A 12,500-nucleotide genomic window follows, 5' to 3' on the forward strand; every position below is an offset into this window, starting at 1 on the left:
ATTTGGGAAGGCTAAGCCACACAACTAGTTCGTTATAATCTAACTTCATGCTTCAAAGGCGACTTTACGACTATGAGGACGGTAAGGACTCAATTACAGCAGGTCTCCGCTGATAGACACGGAGATCTCTGTTACAGGCAGGCACCCCGACCCTACGCCTCCTCCTGACCAGGCGTAAGAGTTACGCCTGGGCGTAGTGAAAAGAAGGCTTAAGCCCTCTTGGTGCAACCGGCGTAGCTGTTAGGTCATAAAGTTACGACCAACTTAGCTTAAGACCAGTGTAAGACCATTTGGTGCAACATGGCCCCTGATCATTAAACTGAAATCATTTGAATGACTCCCCTTTAATACAATTCTGACCGTTTTCATTTGGAGAAAGTCATCAGTTTGACCAGGATGGGCCTATGAAATGACGTGGAATATTGTTTTGATCATTTTTGAAATAAATAAATTGTAATCCCCAATCTTTCCAAGTAGCCCCCTGCAAAGTACCCCTAGGGGTACACATACCCCTGGTTGGGGATCACTGCCCTAAAGAAAAGCTGCCCACTGCTCCTGGCTGCCCCCCGGAGGAAGGACATGGTGTGATGGGATAAATGCAGAGACTGTATTTCTGTTTATTGTTTGCTAGTATTGCAATATATTGAGTCTTTGGATATTGCAATTTATTACCTTTTTTCCATTGCAACTGATGTCCCCAAAGGAAAAAAAACGTTGTTAACATCTGTTTTAAGATAAAGTTTCCAGTCTGTTCATCTCACTTCAATCATTTTTATGGCAGCAAAATGGGATTTTCAAGTAGACTGACCAACATTGTCATACATGTTGCTTGCACTTAAAGGTTAAATAAAAAATAAATAAAATAAAAAAACTTGACAAATTTATATAATCAAATATTGTGAAAATAAATAAAATATTGTGTGTGTACTTTCTTATTGTGCGACACGATATATTGCCACACAAAATATTGCGATACTATGCTGTGTTTATGCCGCATCTTGCTTAACTGAGAAATGAGAATTCTAAACCAACTTAAGAATGAGCTCTGCTCTCCTCCAGGCATTCGCAGATCTAACCCAGGAGAGGGACTACCTGTTCAGTCAGCAGCCCCAGGCAGGGTGCAGGTCTGTGGGCACGGGCGGCGCGGAGTGTGGGCCGGGCTCTGTGAGCAACGGAGGCCCGACTCTGACCAAGGAGGAGAAACAGCATCTGTCTGTGGAGTTGGCCGACACCAAGGCCAAGCTCCGCAGATACAGACAAGAACTGTGAGTATCACAAATACACATACAGGTAGCTGGGTTCACATGGTGACGTTAGCGTTTCACAAGTTACAGTATGGTCTCTCATTTAGAGCAGTGACTCACAACCAAGGGAACGCATACCCCTAGGGCACACATGGGCAAAATACGGCCCGCGGGCCGGATGCGGCCCGCGGGCGCCACCTGTGTGGCCCGCGATGGAATTGCAAAAAAACACCAAAAAAAAATCTTTTTTTTTTCTTTTTTTTTACACACACAGTGCACCTGAACGCAACATGCAAGATACCCGCTGAATAAGTGTCCAAATGTTCATGTCATTCTGGCCAATACTCCACTTCTGTTATAGCATTTCAGTCTGGAATATGGAATCTTTCAATAATCTTTATGACTAAAAGGCTACATTGAAGTAGAAATTTAAATAACTCAAATAACTCATTGGTTTTGGATTTATTTAGCTTCAAGACTGCATTTTTGTTTGTGTGACCCTCAACACAGGCTTTGATCATCCTGGGACACTTACTGATAATTATGCTTAAATTAACCCACTCATATTCTGATTTATTTCAAGAAAAACATTTCAGCTAGTGGAAATTCTAATTGGCTGGTAACTTTAAAATCTAGCAGCCATATTGGCAGGTGGTCAAAAAAGTTAATTTCAAGCAGTGGCGCCGGAACGAGTTTGCAATAAGGGGGACACAATTTTTATTTTATTTTATTATTTTTTTTGACGGTCCCCGAAGGGCGGTGTTTTTTCGGCGCCCATGAGGGCGGCGACGAAAAATTGACATTTTTATGGACGTTTGGATGATTTTTAGCCATATTTAGATGAATATCTCATTTTAAATTAACATTAGGATTATACTGTAGTAATGTAATTATTCAGTATTTTTCCTTTTCTCACTCACTTGGTGACCTGCTCTCCCTTTAGGTCATTTTATAATTACACTACAACAGACAGCAACACAGGCAGAAACACTGAACTTATTATTATTATTATTATTATCACTTCGAAACACAGTGCAAAACTTGTCATCTCAACACAAAAATAAAAGAACAATAACCGTATACGATTATAGCAGCAGCCAATGACAGTGAGTGCAGTACAGAGTCCAGGTCTGTCTGTCTCTCAGGTGTAATAATCCCACAATGATCACGGCTTTAACAAGCATCACAGGCTGTGTAAACAGTGTAAAGTGGGCTCTCTGTAACTTGATCCCTGGGTCTGTCTGTCTCAGGTGTAATAATCCCACAACGATCACGGCTTTAACAAGCATCACAGGCTGTGCTCTAAGCATCAGGGGCAGTTGCCCCCTCAGATTATTATTTTTTTTTTTTTTTTTTATTATTTTTTAGGGGGACCAAATTTTAAGGGGGACAAAATGTCCCCATGTCCCTCTTGTTCCGGCGCCAGTGATTTCAAGCCCTGAGAGCAGGTGGTGACATAGGAGTGAGTGAGAAAAGGATCAAATATTGGTGGTTAAGACTGAATAATGACATCACAACTGTTAATTTAAAATGAGTTATTCCTCTAAACCTGGCTTCAAATGCACCAAATTGTTCGCGCTGGCGCCGTTCGGCCCTCAGCAAAACCTGGTAGCGAGGACATTTTTTGTGGCCCTCTATATCATCAAAGTTACCCATCCATGGGTTACGGCATGACAATATTTGTTCGGCCCCCGGCAACAATCTGGGTTTCTCATGTGGCCCCCCATGAAAAATAATTGCCCACCCCTGCTCTAGGGGTACTTGAGAAGATTTCAAGAGCGCACATGGAAAGATTTGGGATTGCAGTTTATTTCCAACATGATTTAAAATAAACAAGTTATTTCATAAGTCCATTGCTGAAGAGGGGTGATCTCTGCACAAACCGTGTACGTCAGGTGCGTAGGAGCATCAGGTAAGTTGAGAATAGTGCGGGATTTCCTATTCTCAACATAAGTCCATTGCTAAAATGGTACGTGCACGCCCCCTACAGGTGTCAACTGTTACACTACTCTGTGAAGAGGTCATATTCATGCGCAAACCAACTACCGTAAATTTCGGACTATAAGCCGCGGCTTTTTCCCCGTTTTTTGGCCCTGCGGCTTATATAACGGTGCGGCTTATCTATGGATTTAAAAAAAAAAAAAAAAAAAAAAATCTCTCTTTTTTAGCACTCTTTCTAACTATAAATCCACTTCTGTTTTAATTTCCTCTCTTGCCCTCTTTTCACCACACCGCGGACACTGTGTGCACTGTAAAAAAAAACACAGGTGGTGTTGTGTTATGTTGTTTTGTTGAAATGTTAATAAATGGGAGCTTCCTCAAACAGCCATCTCTTTCCCGACAATCCCCTCTGTGCATGAACCCTTACATATGGTAATTAAACATTAAAACACAATAAAAAAAAAAAAAAAAAAAATATTAAAACACCTGCGGCTTATAGTCCGGTGCGGCTTATATATGTAACAAACAGGCAATTTTGCTGCTGCGGCTTATACTCCGGTGCGGCTTATAGTGCGGAATTTACGGTAGTTAGCAAACATGGACAAATAGCTCAAACAGTTGCTGTCGCTCCAGATTCAGGTTTAGAGGAACCCAGTGACAAAAGTACAAAAGAGGCCAAGCACAAACACAGACAGTTCAGTGACAATTCTATTCTGTATGTATTACATGTGCGTCCGTGGATCCACCACAGTGTGTTGTTTGTAGGACAAAGAACACACTGTGGTGGATCCACAGTGTGTTGTTTGTGTCTGTGGATCCACCACAGTGTGTTCTTTGTGTCTGTGGATCCACTACAGTGTGTTCTTTGTGTCTGTGGATCCTCTACAGTGTGTTGTTTGTGTCTGTGGATCCTCTACAGTGTGTTGTTTGTGTCTGTGGATCCACCACAGTGTGTTGTTTGTGTCTGTGGATCCACCACAGTGTGTTGTTGGTGTCTGTGGATCCACAGACACAAACAACACACTGTGGATCCACCACAGTGTGTTGTTTGTGTCTGTGGATCCACTACAGTGTGTTGTTGGTGTCTGTGGATCCACAGACACAAACAACACACTGTGGATCCACCACAGTGTGTTGTTTGTGTCTGTGGATCCACTACAGTGTGTTGTTTGTAGGGGTGGGGGAAAAAATCGATACACCACAGTATCGCGATATTTTGCCTGACGATATTGTATCGATATTTGGACGCCAAGTATCGATATTGCAAAAAAAAAAAAAAATTTTTTTTTTTTTTTTTTTTTTTTTTTGCAAGCCATGCCAGGCCACCGGGCTACTATAAACTTTAGTTCCAAGGCCAGCAGTAAACAAACGGTAGCATATTTTCATTTTGTTTTAACAGTAACAGTTTTGTCATAACAGTAATTTACAAATTCCCCAGTTACTGAATGGGCTGCACAAGATGTTTTGTGCAAGTGAAGTGAAGTTGCATTGTTCAAAAACTACATAAGTACAGTAGTCCACACACACATCCAGTTAAGGTGGACTGTAAGTAGACTGTAACAAACAGTTCAGTTTGTCAGGTGCATGCAACTATGACATGACTTTATGAAAGTTGTTGGTCTGTCTACTTGACAATGTTGCTGCAATAAAATGGTTGAAGTCAGATGTACAGACTGAAAAATTGTTCTTATATAAACCAGATGTTGACAAAGTTTTCCTTTGGGGACATCATTTGCAGTTGAAAAAGTAAGAAATCGCAATATATCGCAATATCGCAATATTCAATATATCGCAATATCGATATATCGCAATATCGAAAATATCGCAGTATCGCAATACTATCGTATCGTGACTCAAGTATCGTTTCAGTATCGTATCGTGGGCATCTGGTGATTCCCACCCCTAGTTGTTTGTGTCTGTGGATCCTCTACAGTGTGTTGTTTGTGTCTGTGGATCCACCACAGTGTGTTATTTGTGTCTGTGGATCCACCACAGTGTGTTGTTTGTGTCTGTGGATCCACCACAGTGTGTTGTTTGTGTCTGTGGATCCACCACAGTGTGTTGTTTGTGTCTGTGGATCCACCACAGTGTGTTGTTTGTGTCTGTGGATCCACCACAGTGTGTTGTTTGTGTCTGTGGATCCACCACAGTGTGTTGTTTGTGTCTGTGGATCCACCACAGTGTGTTGTTTGTGTCTGTGGATCCACCACAGTGTGTTGTTTGTGTCTGTGGATCCACCACAGTGTGTTGTTTGTGTCTGTGGATCCACCACAGTGTGTTGTTTGTGTCTGTGGATCCACCACAGTGTGTTGTTTGTGTCTGTGGATCCACCACAGTGTGTTGTTTGTGTCTGTGGATCCACCACAGTGTGTTCTTTGTGTCTGTGGATCCACCACAGTGTGTTGTTTGTGTCTGTGGATCCACCACAGTGTGTTCTTTGTGTCTGTGGATCCACCACAGTGTGTTGTTTGTGTCTGTGGATCCACCACAGTGTGTTGTTTGTGTCTGTGGATCCACCACAGTGTGTTGTTTGTGTCTGTGGATCCACCACAGTGTGTTGTTTGTGTCTGTGGATCCACTACAGTGTGTTGTTTGTGTCTGTGGATCCACCACAGTGTGTTGTTTGTGTCTGTGGATCCACCACAGTGTGTTGTTTGTGTCTGTGGATCCACCACAGTGTGTTGTTTGTGTCTGTGGATCCACTACAGTGTGTTGTTTGTGTCTGTGGATCCACCACAGTGTGTTGTTTGTGTCTGTGGATCCACTACAGTGTGTTGTTTGTGTCTGTGGATCCACCACAGTGTGTTGTTTGTGTCTGTGGATCCACCACAGTGTGTTGTTTGTGTCTGTGGATCCACCACAGTGTGTTGTTTGTGTCTGTGGATCCACTACAGTGTGTTGTTTGTGTCTGTGGATCCACCACAGTGTGTTGTTTGCAGGACAAAGAACAGGCATGAGTGAGGAGGTTGGACACCACTGATTTATATGATGCTTACAATACTCCTGTGGCCATAGAACCATCATGCGGTTTAGTTAACTAACTATAGGAGAGGATGAACCCACCTAAACTAATTTGACCAACATTTCTTTCTTTTCTGCGTTTCTTTCTGTGTGTGTTTGTGCGTGTGTGTGTGTGTGTGTGTGTGTGTGTGTGTGGGCGTGTGCGTGTGTGTGTGTGTGTGTGTGTGTGTGTGTGTGTGTGTGTGTGTGCGTGCGTGCGTGCGTGCGTGTGTGTGTGTGTGTGTGTGTGTGTGTGTGTGTGTGTGTGTGTGCGTGTGTGTGTGCGTGCACGTGCACGTGCAGGGAGGAGAAGACAGAGCAGCTGATGGATTCAAAACATGAGGTGGAGCGTCTGGATCAGGAATTACAGCGAGTGAAGCAGGAGGTCAGAGACTCTACCTGCCATTACTGTTTGTCCTGCTTGATTAGATCATAACAGTGTTGAGAGGGTCGCTTTAAAAGTATTCCACTACAGAATACTGAATACATACCCTAAAATGTCTTTTGTAACATATTCCATTAGAATACTCAAGTTAAGTAGCCTATTCCAAATACTTTGGAATACTTTTTGAATACTTAATATTACTTCAATATTAAATAATAATAATAAAAATAATATGACTTAAGATTGCTTAAATAATCTTGCTGAGCCCATTTGTCTGGGTCACTCTGAATGTTGCGTAGTTAGGAATGACGTTGGCGAGTGTCCAGATGATCTTGTATTAATTTGTGTGAGGGTTTGGTTCCTAAAGTAACATTACAGAGGAATGATAAATGAGCTGTTATACTAATGGAAAAACAGCTTTGATTTGTAGTTGGAGTTGAAGGTATCTTCTCTCAGCTTAGAAAATGGGGATCAGTCCGTTTCCTCTCCTGTGACCCATCTGGAAAGCAAACTGTGTTCTTGTTCTTTCACTGGATACAATCAGCAGAGTAGTAGGAATTCTCATCAAACATACAAAGTAACGCATTACTGTAATCAGATTACATTTGTCAGTAACGAGTAGTGTAAGGCATTACGGTTCCTAAATGCAGTAATCCCATGTGTGTGTGTGTGTGCGTGTGCAGAAGCAGTGTCTGTCTGTGGAGGCGCGCTCGGTGCGTCTGTACAGAGACGAGGTGGACTCTCTACGGGAGCGAGCGGGGCGGGTGGACCGTCTGGAGACAGAGCTCACCCGCTGCAAAGAGAAACTCAATGATGTGCACTTCTACAAGAGCAGAGTGCAGGTAACACACCACCATGGCACCACACACACACACACACACACACGCACACACACACACACACACACACACTCAACACAACGACACAGGGTTCCACTTCCTACAGTACGCTCATCAAAAACCTGGAAATTATTTTTATTTTTATAATGCTATACTTTTACTCTTACTTGAGTCATTTAAATAATATTCTACTCAAGTACTTTTAAATGTACACTGAGTAAATCAGTAAATTCTGATTTTTGTTTTGCACTATGAAAACAGCACGGTAGCATTGGGACTGCTCACTAACAGGTCCAGAATCACTCCCGCATTTAGGGCGCCCAAACTGGTGGCTCGTTAGTGCAGTGGCCAATTAAATGAAATCACACTCAAGACTGGTCAATTGATTCTCTAAACTAGAGGAGTTACTTAAAAAAAAAAAAAAAAAAAATGTTACAAAGAACTCTGTCAGAATTCTGAATCAGGTTAGGAGTTAGGATTTTGAGTATACCAGATGTTTCTGTTCACACAACAATTAGATCTAATCTAACCATCCTCTTACTATACATAGTTACTAAGCACTGTATAGTCTATTAACACTCACATGATCTAATCCAGAGGTTCCCAAACTTTTTAGACCAAGTACCACTATCACCAAACCAAATGTCCCAAGTACCACTTCCCGCTGCGGATATCATACATCCCCCCAATATAATAAAGTGAACTAATTGAACCATGCAATAGCATCAGAAAGTAAGTAACAACTAGGGATACAAGAGTCATGCAGCTGAAGCCTGTTAGGCTACTGTTGTCAGAGTCAGATAACACATTTAGCCAGCGTCAAATTGGTGTGAGAGATACACATCTTATTTGCTGATAGGCTGATGGCAGTCAGCAAGGCTCTTGAGTACCACCAGGTGAAGCCTCGCGGACCAGAGTTTGGGAATCACTTAATCTAACCATCCTCTTACTATATACATAGTTAGTAAGCACTAGTCTATTAACACTCACATGATCACAAGCATGAATCTGTCTACTAAAACAGACAGAATGACTTGGCAGCTGGCAATGGCAGGCCGCTCAATGTGTGTGTGTGTGTGTGTGTGTGTGTGTGTGTGCGCGTGTGTGCGCGTGTGTGTGCGCATGTGTGTGCGCAGGAGCTTCGTGACGACAACCTGACACTGATGGAGACGAAGGTGCTGTTGGAGGAGCAGCTGTCGGCCTCCAGGGGGCGCTGTGACAAACTGCACACACTGGAGAAAGACAACCTGTTACTGCAGGCCAAGATACACGACCTGGAAATGGTAGTCATCTATCTACTGTAGCTATTTATCGGTTAGGGTTCAACTTTCTGAATGGCGCCACACACGATCGGCTATTGGCAGCTTCAATTCAAAAGTATCAGCCTTCAAAAACTGATATTAAAACCTGACATGTTTCCTCTATAATTGAGAATTTTGTTTTCTTTTTCTGCTCTCTCCTTTTGTCTGTGACCTTCCATGTTTGCGCTTTGATCTATTCTTTCTGTCGTTTCCTCCTGTGTCCGATTACGTTTTTGCTACTTTCATTGTAGGCTTCAACCACATTTGTCCAGTGTTTGTCAATGTCCGTCCCGTTCATCTCCTCATCTTCCTCAGTGTTATGGAGAGGGCTTCATGTCTGTTTCCAACTTGTAATGTGAAATGTTCTTTTATGGATGGATCTTTCAACATGCTGACATCAAATCTTGGTGTTTCCTTTGGGTGGTGGGCCTGTTCTTTTTAGTCATTTCTAGCTTCTCACCAGCGCTGTTCATTTCTGCACATCCGTGTTTGCCCATGGCTCTCTCATAGTTGTTGTTGTCATTTCCAACCTTTGCATGTAGGTCTCCTCAGACTAAGAGTAGATCATGTGCATGTAGGCTACTGTAGGTCTCCTCAGACTAAGAGTAGATCATGTGCATGTAGGTCTCCACCTATAGGACTGTTTCTCCTACATCCCCTAGGCTTTCCTAAATATTGCTTGCTGAGTTTTGGAATTTTCTGGGATGAAAATGGTCATTCCGAGATGTGCGTTTAGCTGCTCATATCGGTGCGTTTGTGTGCGTGTGTGTGTGTGTGTGTGTGTGTGTGTGTGCGTGTGTGTCTGTGCGTGTGTATGTGTGTGCGCACGCGTGTGCGTGTGCACGGTGTTTAGGAGAGGGACAGTGAGCGTCGGCGGCTGGAGGAGCTGGTGGAGGAGAACATGCTGCTGGAGTTGGGACAGAAGCAGAGCATGAACGAGTCTGCTCACCTGGGCTGGGAGCTGGAGACCCTGTCCAAGAACCATGACAACACAGAGAGTAAGTTACCATGAGAACACTAACACAACAACAAACACTAACACAACAACACAATGAGTCTGTTCACCTGGGCTGGGAGCTGGTAGCCTGGTAACCAGCCCCTAATGAATCCTTCATTAGGGTCTGGACGCTCTGCTATCCGCCACTGATTCGGTGACGTAATTTTCAGCCCCAACTGATTTGTTGTTGTCTCTGTGAATCATCGAACTACTTCGACGATTCTATGCCAAAGAACTTAAATTGATAAGAACTGAAGCTTAGGGTTAGCGTTAGGTTTAGGGTTAGGGTTAGGCAATACCTTGTTCCACCGATTATTCAACTGCAGTCCAATGACAGCAGCGCTGTTCTTTCTGTGTGTCTGTTCTCACTTTGTTCAACTCTTTGTCTGATCCAATACTGGAAACAGTTACCGGAAACAGCCGCCACAACAGTCTGCCCGCATTGATAAAATTTTTATTTTAGAGCCACTGTTATAAATATCAACAACTAGCCAACAGATATCAAAGGCTTTATGGAAAGAGTGTGACTCGAACTGGTTGTCAGTTATATCAAACTGGTCATTCAGTGGCGTTTTACTGCCACATAACTAACGTGCTAACAGCTAGCTGGTCTAGCTACAGTATTAACATATAGAGGTGTGTCGTTGTGTAAAGCGTTATCGGTAACGTCCGGCGGTAACTGTCCTAACACAAGTGTTTTTTATCAGTAACGTCTGGCGGTAACTGTCCTAACACAAGTGTTTTTTTATCAGTAACGTCCGGCGGTAACTGTCCTAACACAAGTGTTTTTTATCAGTAACGTCCGGCGGTAACTGTCCTAACACAAGTGTTTTTTTATCAGTAACGTCCGGCGGTAACTGTCCTAACACAAGTGTTTTTTATCAGTAACGTCCGGCGGTAACTGTCCTAACACAAGTGTTTTTTATCAGTAACGTCCGGCGGTAACTGTCCTAACACAAGTGTTTTTTATCAGTAACGTCCGGCGGTAACTGTCCTAACACAAGTGTTTTTTATCAGTAACGTCCGGCGGTAACTGTCCTAACACAAGTGTTTTTTTATCAGTAACGTCCGGCGGTAACTGTCCTAACACAAGTGTTTTTTATCAGTAACGTCCGGCGGTAACTGTCCTAACACAAGTGTTTTTTATCAGTAACGTCCGGCGGTAACTGTCCTAACACAAGTGTTTTTTATCAGTAACGTCCGGCGGTAACTGTCCTAACACAAGTGTTTTTTATCAGTAACGTCCGGCGGTAACTGTCCTAACACAAGTGTTTTTTATCAGTAACGTCCGGCGGTAACTGTCCTAACACAAGTGTTTTTTATCAGTAACATCCGGCGGTAACTGTCCTAACACAAGTGTTTTTTATCAGTAACATCCGGCGGTAACTGTCCTAACACAAGTGTTTTTTATCAGTAACGTCCGGCGGTAACTGTCCTAACACAAGTGTTTTTTATCAGTAACGTCCGGCGGTAACTGTCCTAACACAAGTGTTTTTTATCAGTAACGTCCGGCGGTAACTGTCCTAACACAAGTGTTTTTTATCAGTAACGTCCGGCGGTAACTGTCCTAACACAAGTGTTTTTTTATCAGTAACGTCCGGCGGTAACTGTCCTAACACAAGTGTTTTTTATCAGTAACGTCCGGCGGTAACTGTCCTAACACAAGTGTTTTTTATCAGTAACGTCCGGCGGTAACTGTCCTAACACAAGTGTTTTTTATCAGTAACGTCCGGCGGTAACTGTCCTAACACAAGTGTTTTTTATCAGTAACGTCCGGCGGTAACTGTCCTAACACAAGTGTTTTTTATCAGTAACGTCCGGCGGTAACTGTCCTAACACAAGTGTTTTTTTATCAGTAACGTCCGGCGGTAACTGTCCTAACACAAGTGTTTTTTATCAGTAACGTCCGGCGGTAACTGTCCTAACACAAGTGTTTTTGGGTGCTTGCAGCTCGTAAGTCGTTGGTTCACGAGCTGAACGAGTGCGTGTCCAGCCGGGTGTTGAAGCTGGAGAAGGAGAACCGGGAGCTGCAGGCGTCCATAGAGAGCCTGAGAGAGGAGAAGCAGCTCCTGCAGGAGCAGCAGCTCCACAGCCAGGAGCGGGACAGGGAGAACCAGGGCCTCAGCACCAAGGTAGGAGAGGCACTCACATCTTCACATCTGCTCTGTCTGTCATTCACTTCCATTGAAAACCACACCAAGGGCAAAAAACTATTTCCAGCTTGAGGGAGGGGGAGGGACTGAGGGGAATAGCGTGATCCTCCCTCCCCTTACGTCCTGCCGTTGAAACTGCTCTCTGTCGGGTGAAAAGAATGAATGCACATGTATCAGAGGAAGCAGAATGAATGCACATGTATCAGAGGAAGCAGATTGGCAGAGGGGGCGGAGCAACGACAGCAGGGGGAATGGGCCAAGCACAATTGTGGGAGAGGGGGAGGTCATCCATCGTGTGACCGGACCATAGAGAGCCGCAGGAACGAGTCCGGAAATCATCGATGCTAACAGCCCTGGTTCTTCACAGTTTTCACCTATGGGAGTTTTGAATGGGTTTTTGGCGCGATGCTTCTAATAATCTCTCTGGGCAACGCTGGCTTAATCAAACGCGAACCAGTGTTTAGTAATATCATCTTCACACACGAGGACCACTTTCATGAGTTTTGAAGCTTTTACGTGCCGTTAAAAGAGCGGCTAGCTAGGAAACGGCTAAATGAGACTACACTGTTGAGTCGATGGGGATATATACGTCAATAACGTCACCACTTCAAAGGACGAACACGGAAATTCTCTTTCCCTC

The 12,500-nt window shown here is 43.6% G+C and overlaps 1 protein-coding gene across 1 annotated transcript in view; it reads left to right on the plus strand.

The window, feature by feature from the left end:
* ccdc88c (coiled-coil domain containing 88C) overlaps positions 1-12,500 on the plus strand; it is a gene marked incomplete at its 5' end in the record, with an annotated part of 110,420 nt that overhangs the window by 40,270 nt on the left and 57,650 nt on the right. Inside the window, 6 exons of the mRNA XM_083633190.1 lie at positions 1,060-1,265; positions 6,489-6,570; positions 7,254-7,412; positions 8,546-8,692; positions 9,564-9,708; positions 11,658-11,839. Coding sequence (XP_083489316.1) covers positions 1,060-1,265; positions 6,489-6,570; positions 7,254-7,412; positions 8,546-8,692; positions 9,564-9,708; positions 11,658-11,839 — 921 coding nt within the window. The remainder of the gene's footprint in view (positions 1-1,059; positions 1,266-6,488; positions 6,571-7,253; positions 7,413-8,545; positions 8,693-9,563; positions 9,709-11,657; positions 11,840-12,500) is intronic.

The sequence above is a fragment of the Poromitra crassiceps genome (assembly GCF_964638095.1).
Source record: "Poromitra crassiceps genome assembly, chromosome: 3".
Lineage (NCBI taxonomy): Eukaryota > Metazoa > Chordata > Actinopteri > Beryciformes > Melamphaidae > Poromitra > Poromitra crassiceps.